Genomic DNA, 24,833 nt, shown 5'->3' with positions numbered 1-24,833 from the left:
GCCACTTTGTACATACTTTTTTCTTTCCATCTGTTTACAAATTTATATATCATTATTTTTTTATAAAAATTGTAATTGAGGCCATAATTGGTAATCAGCAGTCTCCAAAACCAGTACATATTCTTTAGCTCTTAACAATATGTTCATGTTTTTGAATAACACAAATTGTCGACTAGTGTTCGTATTTGACATTTATAAATATATCAATCTATAAGGTTAAATTAAAAACGTACCTCAGTATTTAATATTTTACACTTAGCAAACAATTTTTTTTTTTAAATAACAATTACAAAACGAATTTGCTGCAGATCAAAATTACAGTAAACTACTTTTTTACTTCCAAAACGTAGATTTATTTCCCAGCCCAAATTTGAATTGCCAATCAGTTTTAAAGGCAAACAGATCAACAGTAGATTTTTTTATTTATTAAAAAAATCAAAACTGAACACAGAAGATCATTATACTTTTAAAAAATGATGATTACATTATGTCCAAAATGTCCCTAATTATCACAGTCGGTTATTTTTCTGCTTTATGAATACAGGAACATAATTTTTAATCGATAAATAATTTGATGTATCAAAGCGTATACTAATTTGTAAGTTAGTACTTAACTCCACTAATTATTAGAGTGATAATGTACAAAATGCGAAAAACTGAGTTACGTTTCTTTGGTAAAATACCAAAAATTCAATCTCTCAATCCCAATTACTTATAAAATTATTTATTTGAAGATTGCTGTGTTCAATTATGTTATTGGAATTCATATACTCGCATCTTTCTTTATTTTTTTAAATTCTGTATGTGGCGTATTTACTGAAATAAGAACATTTTTATGTTATGTTGGATTGTTAAAATTTGATATTTATCAGTTGCCACGAATAACGGTTTTATTAAAATGAATAACATGATAAATATTCTTATTTTATCAAATATCAGGGAGCATCTCGAGTTGTTATGTTAGTTTATGGTATAATAGTAATAATTACCTTGTTCCAACTTACATTTAACATTGCTAATACCTTCGTGTTACATGTAAAAACTAGCCCTAAAAATAACAATCGTTTAAACTATGTACATTTATACGTTTTTATTTTGTAGCTGTTATTTAATTGTAGCCTTTGGCATTTAACTAGTAATTATTGTTAAAAAAGATATTATTATAATCAATATTTACGTATAAAATACAGAAATATTTCACTTATCTCTGTTTTTTTTTATATAACAAAGTCACTAAAAATATTTTATTAAAACTGAGAATTAAAGCTTAGCATTTTTTTGTAACACTGTCTTTATGTGTTTTTCCATATAAAAGTAAGTCACATCTAGCAATGATTTACATTAATAAGTAAAATATTAACTTTTTTTTTTAAATACACATTTATATGTATAAGTAAAATAATTTACACAAATCCACATGATTCATTCTTTATTACGATTTAATATTGACATGATTTTTAAAAAAATCTTAAATTTGCACATTAAGCATATTTTGATTGCAGTTTAGAAAGTGGGTTTTAAATTTAAATAATTAAATAAATATTCAGAGATTGCCATACATACATTGTTACTCGTACATTATATAAGAGAAAACTACGTTTTTATTTTTATGTTTAACATTTATAAAAATAATATTTATTTTGATAACTAAATAAATTATATTTGAAAGTTGAATGTAATAAAAAAGGGAACATGCGATTGCGGTAATTTCAGGCAACACGGTGTCTGCCAACGGTGGGAGCCGTGGAGGGAGGGGCGCGGGGGGGGAGGGGGAAGCCGACACCTACCAGAACCTTACCTTCCATGGCCTCCAGCACGTCACCCACATCAAGGTAAATACTAGCCTACCTCTAATACAAGCCCACAAACTGATTCCAGCTCAGACGAAAACTGCTCACAAACTGTCAACACTGAACAGCCTCGGTAACGAAAACCTGATGCCTTTAAATAAAGTAAGCTTGATAGTGGAGTACTCTTGAAAGATATGAGTAATACGTAACCTATCCAATTGGATCCTCTTTTTTGTCAACAGCTGTGAGCCTTGATCACAGATAGATAGACTTGTTATCGCGTCCCTCACTTAGTCAAACTACGTAAAATTCATCGTAGATACCAGACATATGTTAAACATTTGGTAATAACACGGCGTACCTGCTATTTTCAAATCACAAAATGCATGTTTCACGTCCATACATTATCCCGAGATCCCCTAACGGTCCAAGTGTACTAACATTCGACTAACACCCCTTTGCAGAATACTAATCTCCACCAGCAGCAGTTCTACCAGAACTCCATCCCTCCCAACCACAGCACCCTAAAAAACAAAAGCAAAAAGTCGTCGGTGGGGCACGGCTTCCGCTACTTCCAGCGGGAGGACGGCTACAGCGCGCAGCTGTACTGCAAGACGCTGGACCGCGCGCCGCAGCGCGAGCGCGCCCGGCGCCTGCATAAGTCGGAGAGTCTACGTGAGAAGCTGTCCTGCGTGGGCGCCGACTCGCAACTCCACTACCAGCCGGCCTGCCTGCAGCAGCTGCAGCCCAAGAAACTGGTCTACGCGGACCTGGCGCTCGCCAACCACAATATGAAGTTCAAGAACACCGTGCACTCCAACAGACAGCTATACGGCCACTTCGACTCCTCCGCCGACCCCGCCAGCCCCGAGGACTCTAAGTATAACGAGATAGACGTATAATGATAGAGGCATCGCTCGCCGCGACTCTCCGGAACTACCTCGGTGAGGGAACTGACATTTTTGACATTTCTAGTTCCTCCAATAGATAAGATCCAACTATTCAAATAAATCTCTTCTGTTCGCGACGAAATCGGGAGTTTAAGATATTGGCTTCTAATAATACTCGTAATTAGACAATAATATTACACTTTCCTACCTCAATACTGACGGCTGGTCTAGACTAAGCAAATATAATCACAGATTTAATAGCGGGCCAGCCGGATGCTCATCATTTTTGGAGATTTTATCGATGTTAGTAACTGCCAGGACAGAAAGATTATTTATTATTTGAATTCAAAGATAATTTATAAGATTTACATACTAACAGAATTTTGATTGGTTGTAGATATTGCTTCTCAGCAATAAGCTGCCAATGTAATTTTTTTCCTGTACATGAAGTTAAAATAAATAAATAATAACATCTCTTCCAGTACTTACAGAGATGGAATTTACCTTTTTTTGAACTTCTCTAACCGACTTTTTCAAAGAAGATACATATATCCTTGTAAGAAAATCATAAATTTTAATGTTTTCTTTTTGCAGGGTGGAGTTCCCAAAGGAAGTGATACATACATATATTAAGGTTAATACATGATATTTTATTACTTATAAGTAAAATTGCTTGATATTTCTAACTGTAGCTGAGAAATATTGTTAAAAGTTCATACATTTAGTGATGATATTGAATTGAATATCATTGACGCTTATTTGTAAAAATCCGTACCGTAATTCTGAGAATATGGTATGTACCTATGCCAATGTTTTGTCTGGCTTCACCCACAATATGGTTGTATTATTTCACGAAAGCAGTCATATAATCGTTTTAAAAAATTCCGCACAAACAAAGCTGTAACTCTTTTGTAACCATTCACCGTTCACTTTGTGAAATACCATTTTAAAACTCTTCACACCATTTCTACCGGTTTCAGAATAACTATTCCTTCATCAGGTCAACTATAGACTGGTCTAAGGAAAAGTTATTCCTAAACCGGCAGTCGTGAAATAGAGTTCTTCAGTGGTATTACAAAAAGTGAACAATAAATGAAAAGCGCAGAGTTATATTATTTTACCACAATGATAAAAATCAAATTAAAATACACAATAAATTAAAGCTGTATTTACTCCGTAGTTGGACTTTTGGCCTAAAATAGAGGCAAACATTCTATCCCAACACAAGTAAATTTTTTGGACCACATAAAATAATTCAAAACTCTAATAATTCAAAATTAGTTTTAAATATATAAATACACGTAAATAATACTATGTACCATATCAGAAACTCGAAGGAGTGATTGATCTTAGCTTTTCAACTCTTCCTTTCGAGTTCTTTGGATCTGTCTATTATTGACTAGAAGGGCTTTTCTTTGTTGATCTTAGACGAAGCTCAAACGTAGGCTCATTTTTTTATGAATTGATTCGGCAGTCACTTTGTGGTAAAATGTATATATTTTAATTAATGTTTAACTTAGTAAATACCACTAAAATCTACTGTGACACGTGTTTCGATGCATTAAGCATCATTTTACGTTACATTATCATACAGTGTTTGAAAATGATGCGGAATGCATCGAAACACGTATCACAGTAGATTTTAGTGGTATTTACTAAGTAAAACATTATTTTTAAAAAAAGTAGGCTCATTTGCCTACATTTGAATTTTGTTTAATTTAGGTGTATGATATTTCTTTCTTTTGAATTTATTCAAAGCACTTTTTCAAATAGTTAAATCTTTGTTTTGTATTCAGAGAAATTGGTGATGATAAAAATAAACTGTTTTCTATTTTTGTTACAGGGCCATGCCGCCACAACAATCGTCCAAATGGTTGAGAACACAAAATATTTATTATATAAATACATGTTCAATGTTCTAGTCGCAACTACTTTATCCTATCTACCAAACATGATATAAACTTAGTGCCAAATGTGGTCTGTTCTACTACCGATGGTAACACTGTACTTGTGCCACTATAAATCAGCGAGTACACTCTATTCCAAACAAAAAACTCATTTTTCAAGTATGAATGAGACCACCACGTATGGTATTGTTGTACAATATAATATGCAACTTAATCATAAACCTCCTTATCGTATTCCATCAACAAACATATGGAATGTATATATTATGTATACTCATACTAGGTCAAGTGTGTTTAAGATTTGGAATCTAATGTATTAGACAGTTAAATGTGTCACATTTACAGATATACAAAGCTTTTATTTATTTATTTCTAGCTAATACATACATTAAGGAGAAATAATTTAATACGTTTGAATAAATTATCCTCGTTCAGGCAAAAGTAAAAAATTCTTTGGACACACTCTGAATGTTGTAAATAAAGTTTTAAAAAAGGCAGCTTAGCATTTAGTAAACAGATGGACAAAACATATATTTAATTTTAATAGTTACTATGCAAAAATCACAAAAATGTTAAAAAAGTTTAAAATATAAGGAGAAGAATACCATTATTATTCTAGTGCAAGAGCACTTCTAGTGCTTTCTCAATCACCAAAACTGGCCGCCATTTCGTAAAATCTTAAACGGTACAAAGAGATTCTTATTACGTTAAATTTATTATGTTATAGAGTCGGGGCTCTCTCTTTCTGGTTACATTACTTTTTCATCAACTTTTACCGTCATTATTTTCTTGATAAATCATTACCGGTTTATGTTGACGTTAATGAAGTTGTTAAGAATATCGAAAACAATGAATGCATCGATGGTCCGTCCGATACACAGGCGACATTCTGCGATGGAGTCGCATTTTGATAGCATTCATTCTTATTTTGGCACGTTTATTGAGAGTTTGAAATTCAAATAATAAAATTTAAAAAATACTAATAGTTTTTTTTTAAATACAAGATCTTATAGTTTTCAAGCTGAAATTTAGCACTTTGCCTGAACCATGATGAATTTTTCTTACATTTTTATAATTTTATTTATGATTTTATACAATTTTCTACAAAATTAATGCCAGAATAATTTGTTACCTACTGTGAATTTTTAATAAAAAAATAATTAATTCCCTTAACAGAGCTCGTTTGATAAATGTATTATAATACTTTTTTAAATGTATATAATTATCAAGAATATAGTTTAATGTATATAATTATCAAGAATATGATTAATTGTATAATGTTATTATTGTATATAAAATATGTAAATTTACCTTTGTGAAAATTCAGTATAAATGGAGATGTGAGTTGGCTCAAATCCAAAGTGGAAGACTTTATTTTTATAATTTCTTAAATTTTATCGATGCAATAAACAATTTTAGACCATTAGACTATGTGTAAACGCTCCAATACTCGCGTCATGTAACTGTACTTTGGCATGTGTGAGAAACATGATCAACTATTTGCAGCTTCTTGTAAAACACTTTAGGCGTTGGCTTCAGTAAATACACAAAACTCTGATTCAAACATTCTTGATTTAAGAAACAGCAATAGAATATTTATTTATTGAAAATGTAAATCAGAAAGTTTACTCTTCTAAAATTTAAACATCTCTAAGAATAAAGTACTTATTTATTTATATGAATATAAAGTTTACATATAAAATCCTAGTTACAAGCATTGATACAAAAATACTTATTAAAATAATTATTTTGTGATATACCAGACAATGAAGGTGACCCATACGAAGAATATTACTCTCGCAATACGCCCAACCAACTTAATAGTTCACAGCTTAGTCCGCGTATACGCGGGCAAGCTTTCACGAAAATAAGTAGATGTGTCTGAAAAATCAAGCCGAACCATTGAAATGTTGATTTTATTAAATTCCTTATGGAATACTTAATAATTTTTTAGTTAATAGTGAGATTTTTATAAATAAGGTTGAATTTTACATTAACCACAACCCGATAAAAATTATACAGCGACAGATCGCTAAAAAGACCTCTAAAGTAAATTAAAATTCAAAACAAAATTGGTTAGAGACACTCTAAAGTTGAATTTTCTTTAATTGAGATATTTTTAAATATTGATTCGGGTTCTGTACTCAGCGAATTTAGTCCAAATTTACTTAAAAAATCTTTTTAGGTTAACAAATGCCTCATCAGGTATCTAAATGTCCACACTTTTGATTTGCGTCAACTTATATCGTTTTGAAAAATATAGATTTTGCACTTGCCATTTCAGTAAATACATTATTTCTCCGCAAATATTGAGGTAGTCGGGTAATTTTTTTTTTAGTTTTTTTTTTTAAATAAATATTTGTAACTATTTTTATGGTACACCACCTGCAAGCGATACCAAACGCCGCAGTGACCTAATTCTAATACAATTCGTGTCATTACTTATCCATTTATGTAAATCTGTTTTTGAAAATTTAGTTTAAATAAACTATATGGTTTTCTGGAGAGTCGCGTGGGGTAACCGTACGCGCAGTGTAAGTGTACGCAGTGAAGTTTGCGACTACTCTGTACATGGTAGAGATGCGCTGATTCAATATTTAGAAGCGCTTTGGGTGGCCTCGAAGCTGGTCGTGCGTATACGGGACCTTGGGTCGAAAGTTTAAAACTTTCAGGTGAATATATTTTTTCGTGGTTTTCTTATTTCTTTTGCCTGTATTATTGATGTATGCAATTGTGTAACCGTTTGTGTTGAAGCGATGAGGTCTTCCACATTTTTTTGTAAAATTATTTTAGTTTCCCGATTGCAAAGTGGCAGGGGTCATATTATATATAACAATCAATCTGTTTTTTTTTTAAGTTTCTTGTTTATTGGTGTGCTGGGGTAAGTATACGCACCCACACACTGCGTACATTTACCCCAATATATTTTATATCCAATTTTATATCTTTTTTATCTTATGTTCCGTTTTATTGGAAAAATGCTGCGTGTATATGTAAGGAAGTGTCGGAAAATTTGGTTTGTACTCAAATGCAGATTGATGCTGCGAAAAAGCTTATAGAAAAGGCAAGAGCCAGCTGCCTGCCCGTGATATAATTGGAATCCACGTAAGTACTCTAGGAAAACGCCTCAAACTCGACTACAAATACATCGCTACAACATCAGTCCTTCACATTTCAATAACGGATATATGTAAGTCTTTTGCCGAAAGCAAAACACACCCAAAAATGTTGAAAAAAAAAAGAGAGGTTGATGCAAAGATGGTTTGAAAATAAAAATTTAAACAATGGAAAGTAGTGGACCATCTCTACTTGCAAACAAGAAAAAAAGATTACTATAAAGAAGCGTAAGACAGTAAATTCTGGAGTTAAGACTTGTAAAGGTTACTTCTGCCCATGATGCAATGCGAAGTACCAGGATCCGCCCAAAGAAGATAGGATAGAATGTATTCAAAGTAAAGCATGGTGGCATGAGAACTGCACAAACTATCAAAATTAACATTTTACCTACGATAATTGAAGGTAAATTACCCCTAACAGGAGCTGTACGCAATGCGTAGGTACACTTACACTACGTTTTGCGTATACTTACCCCGCATATGGGACAAGTGTAAGCATTCGACACATAACTTTTTTTATGTTTTTAAGTTTTTTTATGTTTCTAAGAAATGATTTATTTTAATAATTTTAAAAAATTCAGAATTTCAAAAATGTTTTTTTTTAATTGAAACAAAGAATATGTGTACAGTTACCCCACGCGAATTTTTCTACATAAATTTCACTCATTTACCAGTTAACATGATTTACAATTGCAATTATTTTTACATCAAAGAGTTTAATTTAAAGATGAAATATAATATTGGACTACAGAGACGTATTGAAATGTATATACAAATTGAAATTGAAACCCAGTAACAACGTGTTAAAATTAGACTGCTAGATTGTAGACATTGAATCGAGGAATATGTCATATATTTTGAAAGATGTAAAATAAACAATGTAGCTAATAAATTAAGTAAGCTCGATGAATGTACTTTATTGCAAATAAAATAATTGAGTTTCAGGAGATTGATAGTGATTTTGTTACAAAAAAAAATTCTCTTACCTAGTTGAAAAATTAAGATTGTTTTAAAATATTTTTATTGCGCTATCTGATCTTATTGATTTTACTCAAAGCTAAGGGCTATATTTATGTGAAATAGCTCTACATATTTTTTTTTCAAGTGTCTCAAAATTTAAAGATGTTAACTTTCCAAAAAAATGCATTTTTATGAATTTTGAAAGGTCTCAATAAAATGTGAAATAGAACATATTCTTTTTAAATTGCTTTCAAATTAGAAATTCAGATGTCAAATATTTGGATTCAAGTAAATTAAATCACACAGAACAATAAATCACTCGAAATATATTTTACTTGTATTTTAATACTAACAAAGTAAAGACCGTTTCCAAAAAATGTACATAATATTATTAATGCAAAGATGAAATGAGAACAGGGCCTCAATTCTTAATTCAATTTTCTTAATCGTACAAGTTAAGTTGTTTGAATTATTTAATCAATTGTCAATAAATTTTAATGAAGACTTAAATTGTTCTGGGAAATCATGTAAGACGATCAATGAGTTTCATAAAATGAAGCTAATCCAATCCAATCTGTTGTCTATTGACATAACTTGACACTCCATTTCTTACCATGGAAAATATATCGAAAATCTATTGATAAACAAAATATGTGATAAAAATACGCATAATTTTCTTGACATGTGAAATGGAAAATATCGATCAAATCATTTAAACATTTTAGATATTCATGAAAACTTTTGTAAAGAATTTATTTAAATCAAAGTTTTGTTGTCATTTATTACGAATTTCATCGATTTAAATACATATCTACTAATTTCAATGATTTACTGATTAAAGCTATAAATATTGGAAATATATAAACGTGAAAAAACCGTAAAAAAATCGTACTAAAGAAGTGCATATTTAAATTGAAAATTGAGAATAAATGGACATAATTGAACAGTAGGTAAATTATATCACTTTTAAACATTATTCTTTCCAAATTATACTAGAAACTTGTAATGTACCTGTATGGGTATGCAACTCCCAATACCCTAGCAATTGGTGTTACTCTCCATTTCCTGTATACCATTTTTTCCTTTTCTCTAAAGCGGCGATATCCTTCGTACTGAGTTCCTTCATTAACGTCATCTGCGCCTTTTATTCAGTGGAATTCGTAGTGACAAACAGAACAATTTGCAGCACAGGTCTGATGACGTCATTTTATTTTATTAACTATCAGGCGCGGTGTCCTATGCATCATGTAGATTACAACGAAAATTCATTGGAACTGATATTATTGAGCACTCACATGCCCGAGTTATTTTATTAAATTTCTATAAATTCCATATGTATGATCAAAAGTGAATCTGTTTCTAAATCAGATTGTTAAATATGATTAATTTGGAAATGAGGGCCTGTAAAATATGTAGTAATTAGTAGAATTGTATAAATGAATTTACTTCTAAGTAGATACGACTCGTGTAAATTATTATATATATACATAAATGCACATACTAAATCCTCCACTTAGAAACGTCTGTTGTTACTCTAAATATTTGTAAATTTTTAATAAAACTGTTATTACAAAATATTTTTAAATCGAGTTCTCTTATTTTATTATTTTTCTTAAAGATTTGGGTGTAATGTTTTTCTGGTATTATCTGATATATAAAAAATACAGGCAATGTGAGGGAAAAATAGTCTTCTTCTTCTTCTTTTTGATGATCCTAGGGATCTGTTTGTGCCTCCGCATGTCGCTCTTGAGATGTTGACTCCCAACTGTCTTTCCATCTTTTCGGAGGTCTGCCTGGGGGTCTGCGTCCTACAGGGTTACCTTGAAGGGCGATATGTGGAAGTCTGTCTTCTGACATTCTGTTTATATGTTCATTCCAGTATCGCCTTCGTTGTCGTCCCCACCTCGCGATATCCTCCGTCTTACACATGCTCCGGATACCGGTATTTATTACTCGGTCTCGCAATGTGTTTCGGATTATGGATCAGAGAGTCTTCATCTCGGAGGTTCCAAGTTGAGATTTTGTTCTGGAAGTATCTACTCTTGCCTCAATCCCATAAGTGGCTATTGGTTCTAACACATGTTTTGTATATTTTCATTTTACTTTCTATTCTCGTGTGTTTGTTCTTCCACACCGAGTCTCTGAGGCATCCCGATACAACTGCAGCCTTGTTTATTTGTTTCTGAGTCTCACCATATAGATCACCGTAGCTACTGATGTCAACTCCGGGATACTTGAATTTCATCACCTGTTCAACGGTTCTGTTGTTTACAACTAATTTGCAAAAAATAGTGATTTGGAAAAACAGTGATTTATATAAAAACAAAAAAAAACATGTAAGGTATTCACAACATGTTGAATGTCTTCAAATCCTTGTTCACAAATCTGGGATTTGTTTGTTTTTCCCCACTTAGGAGTTGTTTATACTGACATCTCAACACAAATGAAAAAATATGGAAGCCACAGGATTAACAGTACAGGGGTACAACCTGTCATAGGCTGGTAACTGGTCACTATATACAAGTGTAACATTCAGTCAATAACGGATAGAATGGTGAGTGTTACAGGTTAAATGCTATAAAGTGATTACTTTAACCAGCCAGTAATAGATCGTCAGCCCTGTAAATACCCATACATTCAAATTATTCTTTATCTATGTTCAAATCAACTTGAGGTTTTTATATCAGCTTATTCTAGATGCCATTACAATAACAATAACAATAAAGATAGTCCACCTCCGTGGTTTAATGGCTACCGTGTTTAGCTACCACGCTAGAGGTCCCGGGTTCGATTCCCAGGTGGAGTGAAAATAAATATTATTAATTTTACAGTCTAATATTTATTTAATATCACCCTGGATTGGTCCCTTCACGGACTTCAGCTTCCGGCACTTCAGAGCCGGAGTGATCACCTTGCCTTCATGTAACTAACGATCAAGATAACACTGCGTCAATACTATGCAGTGCCCTTTGCACCATTGGGTGCGGATAAGGTTTAGAAGAAGTAGACGAACAACAAGAATTGTGTTTTATGTAAAAGAAGAGTCAAATATCTTCATTAAAGAGCAAGAAGTGTGAATAATCGGTGGGTATGCTATATACGTAAGTATGTCCGCCTCCGTAGTGTAATGGTCAGCACGCTCGGCTACCGTTCTGGAGGTCCCGGATTCAATTCCCAAGGGGGGTAAAATAAATATAAGTGATTTATTCACTGTAATATTTATTCAATACTACCATGCACTGGTACCTGAAGCGGAGGCCTGATCACCTTTCCTTCATGTGTAAACCGATCAAGATAACACTGCGTTTATATGACACAGTGCCGTATGCATCATTGGGGTGCGGATAAGGGTTTTATTATTATTATTATATGTATATAATAAGGAGATCTGTAAACATGGAACAGGAATGTTTTGCAAAGTTATATGTTTTATGTGGCATTCTATTCGCTTTGCTTCTTCAGCGGGGAGCGACGTGATGGTAAGTTAATTTTGTTAAGAATAAGAACCATGACAGTGATATAAAAGATATTCAAGGGACTCAGATTAAGATAAGTTAAATGTGAGGTTTCCTAAAAGTATATATTTTTTTTAGCAAAAATAAAATAATAAAACAAGAAGGCCGCCGAATCGGAGTGTGATCAATTTCATTCTCTCCACAATACATCGGCGGTAATTTTTCAGGACCGCCAAATGCATTTTTCTGAAAATCGGGAGGGATCCCAATGATGGATTTATTTAGAATTATATTATAGAATCTTTGTCAAAGATCTTCGTTGTTTGAACGTACATACATAATGTTTATAAAGAAATATATGTATATTTGTAACATAGTGTAAAGCTGTCCAATATACGATATGCGGACGACACAACACTTTTGGCCAAAGACCCAAAAGAGATGGTAGATCTCCTTAAACGAGTAGAGATTGAGAGCAAGGCACTGGGACTAGAGATTAACCAGAGCAAGACTAAGATCATGATCATAGATCGATCTAAGAAGTTCGGTGATCTCGGGAACTCACTCGAAGGTTTAGAGATAATAAACGAGTTCCAGTTCCTTGGATCTCAAATCAGCAATGAAGGAACTTGTGGAGGAGAGATTAGACGTCGTATCGCCATCGCCAAAAGTGCCATGTCTAAGCTAGACAAAATCTGGAAAGACCGGGGTGTGAGTAACAACACCAAGATGAAGCTTATCAGGAGCTTGGTCCACTCCATTTTTCTCTATGCTGCTGAAACATGGACCACAAAAGCAGCAGAAAGGAAAAAAATTGATGCCTTCGAAATGTGGTGTTGGAGGCGTATGCTCCGAATTCCATGGATAGCTAGCCGCACCAATGAGTCCATTCGCCAGGAACTATGCTTGGATGGCTTGACTCTGGCCAATATCTCTACCCCACGGATTCTCCAGTTCTTTGGACACGTTGCCCGTGGCAATGAGGATAGCCTGGAACGACTAGTTGTGATCGGTAGCCTGGGGGAAAGAGAGGGAGAGGAAGATCCCCACATGATGGACCGATCAAATTAATGCAGCAGCAGGCACCTCAGTGGTTGGAGCGCTACGTGCAGCGCAGTCAAGGGATAACTGGAGAAGAGTCATTGCTTCTGCAAGGGTCACAACCCTCAGCAATGAGGAATAAGACGGAAAAGAATTGTAACATGACAACATTGATGTCAAGGAGTGGGGAATAATGTCAGCCAATGGATACCCGCCAGGTTGCCTGGAGCATGTGTACTGGAAAACAACTGTTGGCAACCCGCACTTCCTCCCCGGATCTAGACCAATGTAGATCATACATAAAGTCGTATTGCGCTTGTGTTGTGAAATAAATCTTGTGTTACAAACTTTAAGTATTTTCACTAACAAACACGACGGCTGTTACATATCAGAAGTGGGATTATCTGGAATAAATTACGCAGAGTGGCGATTACAGAGTGGCGGTATTGTGATAGTGACATTTTTTTAAAAGTCCGGCATATCGCGTTAGTAATTTTGACCACTAGCGCCGCCGTTTAAAAATGTTGGAGTGTTGAAAATTGAATTGAAACGAGTGGTGATTTATTTGGACGTTTATACGCCATTTTTAAAAATTCTGTGTTAACTTGGACGTTTTGGAATGCTTTGTCGTCATTGTGATTTTGTTTGTACGCTTGTCGCCATTTTTATATAGTGTTGACTTTGGCTGCTAAGCGTTTTGCTGTTATTGTTACGATGTCGCGACGCGTTCGCATCGTAGACGGATCGAGGGATGCAGTTACTTGTGCAAATCGAGAGGAGGAAACCGAACCCGCCAGGGTGGTTTTTGAGAGACTGATGGAGACTCGCCTCGAGGGATGTTCGAGCAATATATGAGCGGGTGCTGCGAAGTCCCCTCCAAACAAACGGCCGTAGTCAGTTGTTCCGCGCCGGCACCAACACATAGATACCGGTAACCAGTCCAATGTCATCACCTTCAGGGTTAAGGAGGCGATAAGTCTAGTGATGGGACAATCTTTTACAGTCCTCAAAGGTTTTACTTAGTAGTCTCATTTGTATTGGGAGTTGACGGGCTATTCCTAGCGTCTTCAGCATTGGAAACGGACAGTAACATGGGAGATGTTGACATATTTATTGGTCAACCTATTGTTAATCGACTGGAAGCAACACTGACAGTACGAGGAGCTACAGTGAGGATAGTCAAAGAAAATGCTGAAATTGACATTGAAAATGTTGATGAAGTTGAAAATGAAGCTGAATTCAACATTATAAATGTCGGTGAAGTCAATGATGAACCTGCATTTGATATTGAAAATGTTTATGAAGTTAAAGATGATGGTGAAATTGACATTGGAAATCTTGATGATGTCGTATATGAAGCTGAACTAGACATGAGAAATGTCAATGAAGTCAAGGATGAAGCTGCATTTGATATTGACCCAGTTTCTCCAGGGTATGCTTGGCTACAATAGTTTAGAGACTAGAAGGAATGTGTATTTGATTACGCATTTTTATCGATTGTTGCGCGGTATGATCGATAATCATGAAATTATCCGGAACATTGGTCTGTATGTTCCCGATAGTTACCTAAGACAGCGTCGACATAGATTGTTTCACATTCCTATACACAGGACCAACCTGCCGATGGTTATGCCTGTAGGAAGAGCTACCGCTATGTTGAACAATATCACATTGGATATTGATCTGTTCCATGTGTACGAAGGAGTTTTCCGAAGCGGGATTCTTCTACACCTTTAAGTCTTCTTGCTAACTTTTAATATATACGCCTTGAATATTGTTTGTTATGTATATATTATTTTTTTGTTGAATAAATTGAATTGAATTGAAATTGAATTGAAAATGATTATGAAGTAAAAAAAAAAACAAGATGAAATAGACATTGGAAATGTTGATAATCTCGAATATGAAGCTCAAATTGACATTATAAATGTCGATGAAGTCAAGGATGAAGCTGCATTTGATATTGAAAATATTGGTGTTAAAGATGATGGTAAAATTGGCATTGGAAATGTTGATGTTGTCGAATATGAAGCTGAACTTGACATAAGAAATGTCGATGAAGTCAAGGATAAGCTGCATTTGATATTGAAAATATTAATGTTAAAAATGATGGTGAAATTGACATTGGAAATGTTGATGATATCAAATATGAAGCTGAAATTGACATTATAAATGTCGATGAAGTCAAGGATGAAGCTACATTTGATATTGAAAATGTTTATGAAGTAAAAGATGATGGTGAAATTGACATAGGAAATGTTGATGATGTCGTATATGAAGCTGAACTTGATATTATAAAAGTCGATGAAGTCAAGGATGAAGCTGCATTTGATATTGAAAATGTTGATGAAGTTAAAGATGATGGTAAAATTGACATTGAAAATGTTGATGATGTCGAATATGGAGTTGAATTTGACATTAGAAATGTTGATGAAGACAAGGATAACGCTGAATTTGAAGTATTGACAATAAAGACAATGATGATGGTGAAGACGAGTATGATGTTAAGGCAGACAGTAGTTACAAAAACTCTTTGACATTCCAGGTGCCAACACACAGAGTTGGCACCTGGAATGTCAGAGGATTAAGCCTGCCAGGAAAGACGGATATTCTAGAAAAATAAATAACCAACCATAACAAACATATATATGGAGTCTCAGAAACACATTGGACCGAAAATGGACACTTAACAACAGCAAACGGTAATACAATATACTTCTCAGGCAATGCAAATGCAACATTTAGTGGGGTAGCGGTAATTTTAACATCTCAGTTAAGTAAGTCCGTCATTGGATATAACCCCATTAATGACAGAATGATCCACATCAAACTGAACACTCAACCCTGCAAAATGAATATTGTACAAGTGTATGCACCGTCTGCCGATGCTCCAGATGAAGTTATTGATCTTTTCTATTCTGCTCTCAATGAAACGCTGGCTCAAATACCCAATAAAGAAATGACAATGGTTATTGGTGATCTCAATGCAAATGTTGGATCAAACAGTTACCTTGAAGGTGCAGTTGGCCAAGTTGGCCATTATGAAATTGGCACCCAAAATGATAGAGGTGAACATTTGATCCAATTTGCTATTGAAGAAAAAATGACAATCATGAATACTCGGTTTAAACAGCACATCAGACGTCGCAACCAAATTGATTACATCATGATAAATAGCCGCTGGAGGTCATCGATAAGTAATGTTAAAACTTATCCTGGTGCAGATTGCGGCTCTGATCATAATCTGCTGATTGCACAAATCAGAGCCAAGTTCAAAATTATAAAAAGGGAAAAAGTTGAAAACTTTAAACCTCAATGAGCTAGCAATTAAAAGTTTTGGCACAGATATCAGGAAACAAGACGCTGATTTCAACGTAAACTCCTCTGAAAATGTCAAACAGCGTTGGAACAGTCTCAAAGAGAAAATTGTCAAGACTGCAAAGAAGTATCAGGAGCCGAGAAACGAAAAGAGGAAATCTTGGATATGATATCAAAGCGGAAAGCAATGAGAGTAAAAGGAACCTCATATGCAGAAGCGAGACAATAATACTCTAGGCTCAATAAAGATATACAAAGACATTGCCGACGAGACAAAAATAAACAAATTTCGGATATCTGTGCTGAGATAGAAGATAAAGCGAATAGTGCACAACAAAGGATCTCTTCCAAAAGGTCAAACACTTAACCCGTACTTTCAAACCTCAGACATGGGCAATAGAGGACCACAATGGTGGCGTTCTGACGGACATTGGTAGCGTCTTGGAGAGATGGCGCGGTTACTGCTCCGGACTATATGCCGAGACCTCAACAGTAGGAAGTCCTTCCTTTGAGAGTCAAACCATGGAACCCTACATTTTGGAAGAAGAGATTCGAGATGCACTGAAAAAACTAAAATGTAACAGGCTGCATACAGGCCGAGCTTCTAAAGGAACTAGGGGATAAGGGCATAAAAACAGTGCTGGGTCTCTGCAACCTCAAATGGAGAACGGGATCATGGCCTCGGGAATGGGCAGCATCTGTTTTCATTCCTCTTCACAAAAAAGGCTCATCCAAAAAGTGTGAAAACTATAGGACAAAAGCACTTATCTCTCACACCAGCGAGATATTGCTATATTTTCTAAGAGCACGTTTACACAGTTACATTGGATGGCAAATACTAAAGGAACAAGCTGGTTTTGTGAAAGGAAGAGGAACAAGAGAGCAGATTCTCAACATCCGCCAAGTGATCGAAAAAAGCCGATAGTTCCTAATGCCAACAGTTTTATGCTTTATCGATTACAAGAAAGCTTTCGATTGCGTGAAGTGGGAACATCTGTGGAAAGTACTCATGGAGATGGGAGTCCCATCCCATTTGATAAAACTCATCCATGGACTTTATGCCCAAAGTAACGCAATCGTAAGAATCAATGGCATAAACACTGCAAGTTTCCCCACTGAGAAAGGTGTAAGACAGGGATGCATACTCTCCCCTGACCTGTTTAACATCTATGGGGAATACATAATGCAAAAGAAATGGTAGATCACCTTAAACGAGTAGAGATTGAGAGCAAGGCACTGGGACTAGAGATTAACCAGAGCAAGACCAAGATCATGATCATAGATCGATCTAAGAAGTTTGGTGATCTCGGGAACTCGCTCGAAGGTTTAGAGATAATAAACGAGTTCCAGTTCCTTGGATCTCAAATCAGCAATGAAGGAACTTGTGAAGAAGAGATTAGACGTCGTATCGCCATCGCCAAAAGTGCCATGTCTAAGCTAGACACAATCTGGAAAGACCGGGGTGTGAGTAACAACACCAAGATGAAGCTTGTCAGGAGCTTGGTCCACTCTATTTTTCTCTATGCTGCTGAAACATGGACCATAAAAGCAGCAGAAAGGAGAAAAATTGATGCCTTCGAAATGTGGTGTTGGAGGCGCATGCTCCAAATTCCATGGACAGCTAGACGCACCAATGAGTCCATTCGCCAGGAACTACGCTTGGATAGCTTGACTCTGGCCAATATCTCTACCCCACGGATTCTCCAGTTCTTTGGACACGTTGCGCGTGGCAACGAGGATAGCCTGGAACGACTAGTTGTGATCAGTAGCCTGGAGGGAAAGAGAGGGAGAGGAAGACCCCCCACACGATGGACCGATCAAATTAAGGCAGCAGCAGGCACCTCAGTGGTTGGAGCGCTACGTGCAGCGCAGTCAAGGGATAACTGGAGAAGAGTCATTGCTTCTGCAAGAGTCACAACCCTCAGCAATAAGGAATAAGACGGAGAAGAAGAAGTTACAAAAATGATCAGAAATTGGACGCAAGTTGCCAGGACGATGCCGCAAAAGCTAGAAGTTGCGTAGAAAACAGTACCGTAGTAGCTATCGGACCTGAGGAAGAGATTGAAAGCAAAATTTACTGTGACTGTTATACCCAGACAGCTTTTGCCCAAAATTGACTGAATAAGCGGTGGCTTACTGTGATTACATTTGTGTATTGTAATGTGTGTCCTGTGTGGACTGAATTAGCGGTGACTTATTGTGATTACATTTGTGTAATGTAATGTGTGTCCTGTGTGGACTGAATAAGCGGTGGCTTATTGTGATTACATTTGTGTAATGTAATGTGTGTCCTGTGTGGACTGAATTAGCGGTGGCTTATTGTGATTACATTTGTGTAATGTAATGTGTGTCCTGTGTGGACTGGATAAGCGGTGGCTTATTGTGATTACATTTGTGTAATGTAATGTGTGTCCTGTGTGGACTGAATAAGCGGTGGCTTATTGTGATTACATTTCTGTAAAGTAATGTGTGCCCTGTGTAGACTGGATAAGCGGTAGCTTATTGTGATTACATTTGTGTAATGTAATGTATGTCCTGTGTGGACTGAATTAGCGGTGGCTTGTTGTGATTAAATTTGTGTAATGTAATGTGTGTCCTGTGTGGACTGAATTAGCGGTGGCTTATTGTGATTACATTTCGGTAAAGTAATGTGTGTCCTGTGTAGACTGGATAAGCGGTGGCTTATTGTGATTACATTTGTGTAATGTAATGTGTGTCTTGTGTGGACTGAATAAGCGGTGGCTTATTGTGATTACATTTGTGTAATGTAATGTGTGTCTTGTGTGGACTGAATAAGCGGTGACTTATCGTTGAATACATAGAAAAGGAGTGGTAATTTTGTGAAATGTTTTATACTAATGTGTCCTTGTTTTTTTGTTGTGGGGTCACAATATAGGGTCAGGATAACCGAATGTAACATGACAAGGAACATGTAACATTGATGTCAAGGAGTGGGGAATGATGTCAGCCAATGCATGCCCGCCAGGTTGCCTGGAGCATGAGTACTGGAAAACAACCGTTGGCAACCCGCACTTCCCTGGATGGAGATTAATGTAGATCATACATAAAATCGTATCGCGCTTGTGATGTGAAATAAACCTTGTGTTACAAACCTTAAGTATTTTTACTAACAAACACGACGGCTGTTACAATATTATGTATTCTCATAATATTATGTGTATCATATTTTTATTACTCAAATAATTATTGTTAAATCAATAATATTCCCGGCCATATAAAAATTACGTGAGTAGATATACAGTTTCCTCCATCTGCCAAAATTTAATTAAGTTTTTAATAACGGACTGCTTATTTTTAAAAACCATCCATATTTTTCTCGTGGTTTTAGGTAAAGTAAATAGCAAATTCGTCTTAAATAATATATGTGTATGATATTGTTACTTTTCTACTACACAACGTAAAAAATGCTGTCGAGATAATAACTCGATTATAGTTGATGCGTGTTGAGTATTTCCATACCAAATCTAGGAATCTGTATTTTATGCATTATGAAATGGCACCTCCATCGCCAATTCTGGTCTGTTTTGCAAAACCGTCTTCAGCTCCTCATACCTAGAACAGCCCATGTCCTTGTAAGATATTCGCGGCTCGGGATGATGATCATTGTAAGAATATTAACTGGATACTCGAAAAAATGTGCACAGATGACATAAAAACACATAACGCTTTATCGAAAAATATATATTGCTGTCGCATAGATTTGGCAACGTTGTAAAGTGCTTGCTCATTCTGCCGAGTGGCAGTATTGTTGAAGCATCGCCATGTAATTTTGCGTATCTGTGTAATTTTGCGTAGGTATGCTTAGGACTAAGGACGGGAATTTTTTATGCCGTTTTTTTTTAATTAATTTTACTTATTTTATTCAGTAAAAATACACGTTGCTCATAATTATTTTATTCATCGTTATTTGTCTTTTATTATGTTTATTTTGTAATTCTTTGTCAACAAAAAAAAAATAATAAAAAATAATAAAATATATATACTGTATATATATATATATATATATATATATATATATATATATATATATATATACATATATATACATATATATATATATATATATATATATATATATATATATATATATATATATATATATATATATATATATATATATATATATGTTTGTGTGTGTGTGTATAACTTATAACTTATGATATATTAAATAACAACATTATATATTAATATAGCTTATATATTAATAATCGATGTTCACAGAGTGATTTCATCAGCTTTGACAGGAAATGCACAGCAATGCATAGCATTTTCTTTGTTGCGAAGACAGTTAAATATTTGTATATTATAAAGAAATACTTGTAGCAAACGATCTTTCCTCGGATGTTTTGAGGTTTTTATAATCTTAAATGTCTTTGTAAATAATGGCAATGAATATCGAGACACGGATCAACAACGAAATCGGGTTTACCTATTCTTGAAAATGTCAATATAAACAATTATAAATTTAAACAATTTAGAAGTTACGAGGCTAAAGGAAGCCGATACGAAAAAAATAACACGTCGGAAGAAACCAAGAAACTGTCAATGATAGACAAGGCCTACTAGAGTCTCTAGTCGGCCTTGATGATAGATAACAAACGGAAATGAAGGCACTTTGCAAATCGATCCCGGGCAATACAAGTATTGTTATGAAAGCATAGTAAATTTTGCATGACTTATCATAAAATGAGAGCGAGTGTACTTGCTAAATGAAATAACTGATTCGTACATTGCTTTGACCGTTTTGCACGTTCGTCGTGTGTATTTATTAAAACATGTTCCGAAATCATTTCGAATCATAATCAGATAAGCGTTCGTACTGCGAATAAAAATTTTACTATTTTTTACTGCACAATTTGTCCAAAATGCTGCAGGCGCTGGATGTATTCTTTCATTATCATATATATATCGCTCACTCCTTTCAAGAACGTCATAAATCAAAAAACTTGATTTTTCAGGAGAACGTTTTTAAAGTTGTAAAATATAATACAATGTATCAAAAATAAATATCAAGCCACTTATTGAACTTTTTACTGGGTATCTGATCTTTTTAGGTAAAACATGAAGGTTTTTTCTCCATTTGAAAAACATTTAGTTTTTGTAAATAAAAAATTAAACAATGCATTTTCTTCAAAATGCAAAAACAACTTTTTCTGCCCTGTAGCGGGTAAATATTAAGTTAAAAATATGCCGGTTTTGCTAGGATATAGTACATTTTCTAGGTATTCTGAAAACATGCGCAACTGAAAATTGACGATTTTTGATTTATGACGTTCTTGAAAGGAGTGAGCGATATGTATTCATACGTCCAATCTCATCTCTCGCGGTAATGTAAATCCAAGTACATACGTGTACATCACAATAACAATATCATCCCCGATCCCAGATTCTTTATTATTGTTATTATTAATAATCAATTCGAAATAATTCTGAGTCAACTATTCGATTTGTATAGAAGCATTACGTATGCCAATTTTTTTTACAAACCAATTTTCTCATACGGGCTGTCGATAATATTCATCATCATCCCATCACCATGATGTATCGGCTGACTAACTAACCGACTTATTAAATAACAACAACATTAACATCAAGTTAAGTAATAAATAAAAACAACAAAAAGGAACCAAAAGGTGGAGACTGACCGGAGCATTTCGTCGTAACGGAACACGTTACGACGCGAGCATTCAGGCAGTCAGTACAGCGAGCCGAGCGCTCCATCCGTAGTTTCGGATGTTCGCCGCGAGCGATGTTACGACGAAATGCTCCGGTCAGTCTCCACCTAAAGAGGAATCCGCATTTTGTTTCATTTTTTTCTTAATTTTAAAAAGGACATTAATTGATCATTTTATTTATTACTCGGTTTACTTTTTTATCGCAGTGATAGTTTGCAACAACTAACGTTTTTTTGATTTATTATTTATTGGCACAGAAAAAATCGCATAAAAGCTCATGAAAAAAAAACAAATTCGAACATAATATCATAATTCATTTATTTTTCAGTCATCTATTACTAAACATGATTGGATTCTAGGACATATGTAGTTGTCCAAAATATTGTAAAGCACTAACACACCCGAGGCAACTATAGTCAGCAAGATTGATTGCGCGACCTGGCGCATGGCGGAATGGGGTACAACGGGTGATAAATAAGCGTTACATTTTTTTTATAAATTGACTACCGAAAACTGAATGATTTTAGGTAAGAATAGTTAATTAATTTTATATTTACGTTAATAAATAAACATTAACGTTATAAATGTATCACCATTTACTCATTCTCGGATTATTTCAAATGATTTAAAAGAAAATAAAAATAAATAATTTAACACTAGTAAAATAATTCCGTTCTCGCGATCAGACATTTTTTGATAGGGACAAGGAATGGAGGCTTTGGATTTTTTTCAAATGAAAAATGTTCAAATGAAATCTAGTTAAAGTTTTTTTTATACACAAAATAATTGCAAAAATGCAAAACCGACCGGTCGCTGCTCAAATAAAAAAAGTGGAAAAGCTAAAAATATTGGTTTTAATCTAATAATAAAAAAATGCAAAAATGCATTTCAAACGAGCTATATAGTATACCGATAGGCTATAAAAATATAACGACAATTCGTTCTCTACACATGGCTGGATATATATTTTGTGGCCTCATCTGTGACGTGATATTTTTTCAGTAAGCTTTTTTAATAATGAATTATGTTTGCTTAGTTATAGTCCACTTTACGCTCACCACGATTTTTTCACATTCAAAAAAATGTTTGTTTTATACTTGTAAAAACTATTTAATCTAATTTATTCATTCATTGCTTGTGTTGTTTTCAGAAATCACTAACCAGATGTTACAAAAGAAATCTCTACATTTTTACAACGCGGTGCACATGGAAGTGAACAAGTTTGCAGTGGTTACTTTACATAGATCTTCGGTGCTTGAACGTACGTACATAATGTTAAAGAAATATATGGATTCTCTTAATATTATTACATACATATATGTATTTTATTTTTATAAATCAAATAATTATTGTTAAATCAATAATATTCTCGACCATATACAAACATACGTGTGTATGTATACAGTTTCCCCCCTCTACCACAACTTGATTCAATTTTTAATAACGGACTGCTTAGGCCTCACCATTTTCTCGTGGTTTTAGGTAAAGTAAATAGTAAATTCCTGAAATAATATCTGTCTATGATATTTCTACTTTTATACTACAACAACGTAATAAATGCTGTCGAGATATAATGTCTATCGAGTATTTCCATACTAAATCTCAGAATATGCATGTTGAAAATATTAAGTATTAGGTACATTTCATTATCGCATTTGTATTTCAAATATTTTTAGATAAAAAAATATTCAATCAATGCCACTCAAATAATCAGTTATTGTCTTACATAATACACAACGCCTATAAATATTCAATACATACATACAGACAAAAGATTGATCACCTACATACTACAGGTAGATAAGTTCCGTCAGTGCAGTAATGATATTGATACATATATAATTTCGCAAAAAAAAAACGGCGGCCATTTCATTCCTGTCGTCAAATTATAAGTGCAGAACAATTCTGAATTCTTTTCGACAGATTTGATTTTAAAAGATTAATAGTAAAATTCTAAATTAAAATAATATGACAATCTATTTATAGATGATTAATTATTACACTACATACATAATCGTTCTCTTACTTCAAGCAAAACGTCCATATGGCATACTTACATCAAAATTATATACTACAAATAAACATTAAATACAAATAACCCATAATAAAACCGGATGGTAAAATATGTCAATAGATATAAAAGATCAATGCTGTGCCTGGTGTTTTCGATTTTGATCGAGGCAATGTTTTATCTTTTTTCTGTGGTCTCCCCTAGCTTAATTTATTTTTCTTTCCAAATGCTGGAGATGTTATTTACTGTTTTTGCAAATTCTTAAAGTCTTACAAAATTCAACCTAATAACTTAAAAAATGTTCGCCTATGTAATCTATATTCGCACGCATTTTTGATTCGCACTGAAGTGTTTTTTCTGCAATTAGGTCATTCTTACCCTTCAGAAGTGTACGCGGTCATGCACGGTTGCCGTGTTTTGTATATACTTAATATGTATTTATTTTGACAAATTTACTTTACACAATCATCATCTTCCTTTCACGTGATTTTTCATCTGATATATTATGTTCATAATACTTGTGTTTAAAACATTTGTGCACCGTATTGTCATAATACGTAGTAATATTATTTGTTTTTTTTTTAATGTTGAATGTGGATATAAAAATAATTAATTACTTTGTTTTTTTTTTTCATTTGTCTTCTATTAT

At 34.2% G+C, this 24,833-nt stretch overlaps 1 protein-coding gene and 1 pseudogene across 1 annotated transcript in view; both read left to right on the top strand.

The window, feature by feature from the left end:
* The window catches only part of LOC148306059 (hemicentin-2-like), an 81,203-nt gene extending 73,704 nt beyond the window's left edge, over window positions 1-7,499 (top strand). Inside the window, exons 20-22 of the mRNA XM_088265662.1 lie at window positions 1,714-1,832; window positions 3,275-3,314; window positions 4,524-7,499. Coding sequence (XP_088121788.1) covers window positions 1,714-1,832; window positions 3,275-3,313 — 158 coding nt within the window. The 3' untranslated portion in view covers window position 3,314; window positions 4,524-7,499. The remainder of the gene's footprint in view (window positions 1-1,713; window positions 1,833-3,274; window positions 3,315-4,523) is intronic.
* Window positions 7,500-15,974: 8,475 nt separating this feature from the next.
* Window positions 15,975-16,478, top strand: LOC148306058 (protein CFDP2 pseudogene; annotated as a pseudogene).
* The last annotated feature ends 8,355 nt before the right edge of the window (window positions 16,479-24,833 follow it).

This window comes from Brachycentrus maculatus, unplaced genomic scaffold (assembly GCF_059751285.1).
Source record: "Brachycentrus maculatus isolate JH-2025_06_01 unplaced genomic scaffold, ASM5975128v1 h1tg000256l, whole genome shotgun sequence".
Taxonomy (NCBI): domain Eukaryota; kingdom Metazoa; phylum Arthropoda; class Insecta; order Trichoptera; family Brachycentridae; genus Brachycentrus; species Brachycentrus maculatus.
This window is presented reverse-complemented; position numbering and strand designations above follow the sequence as displayed.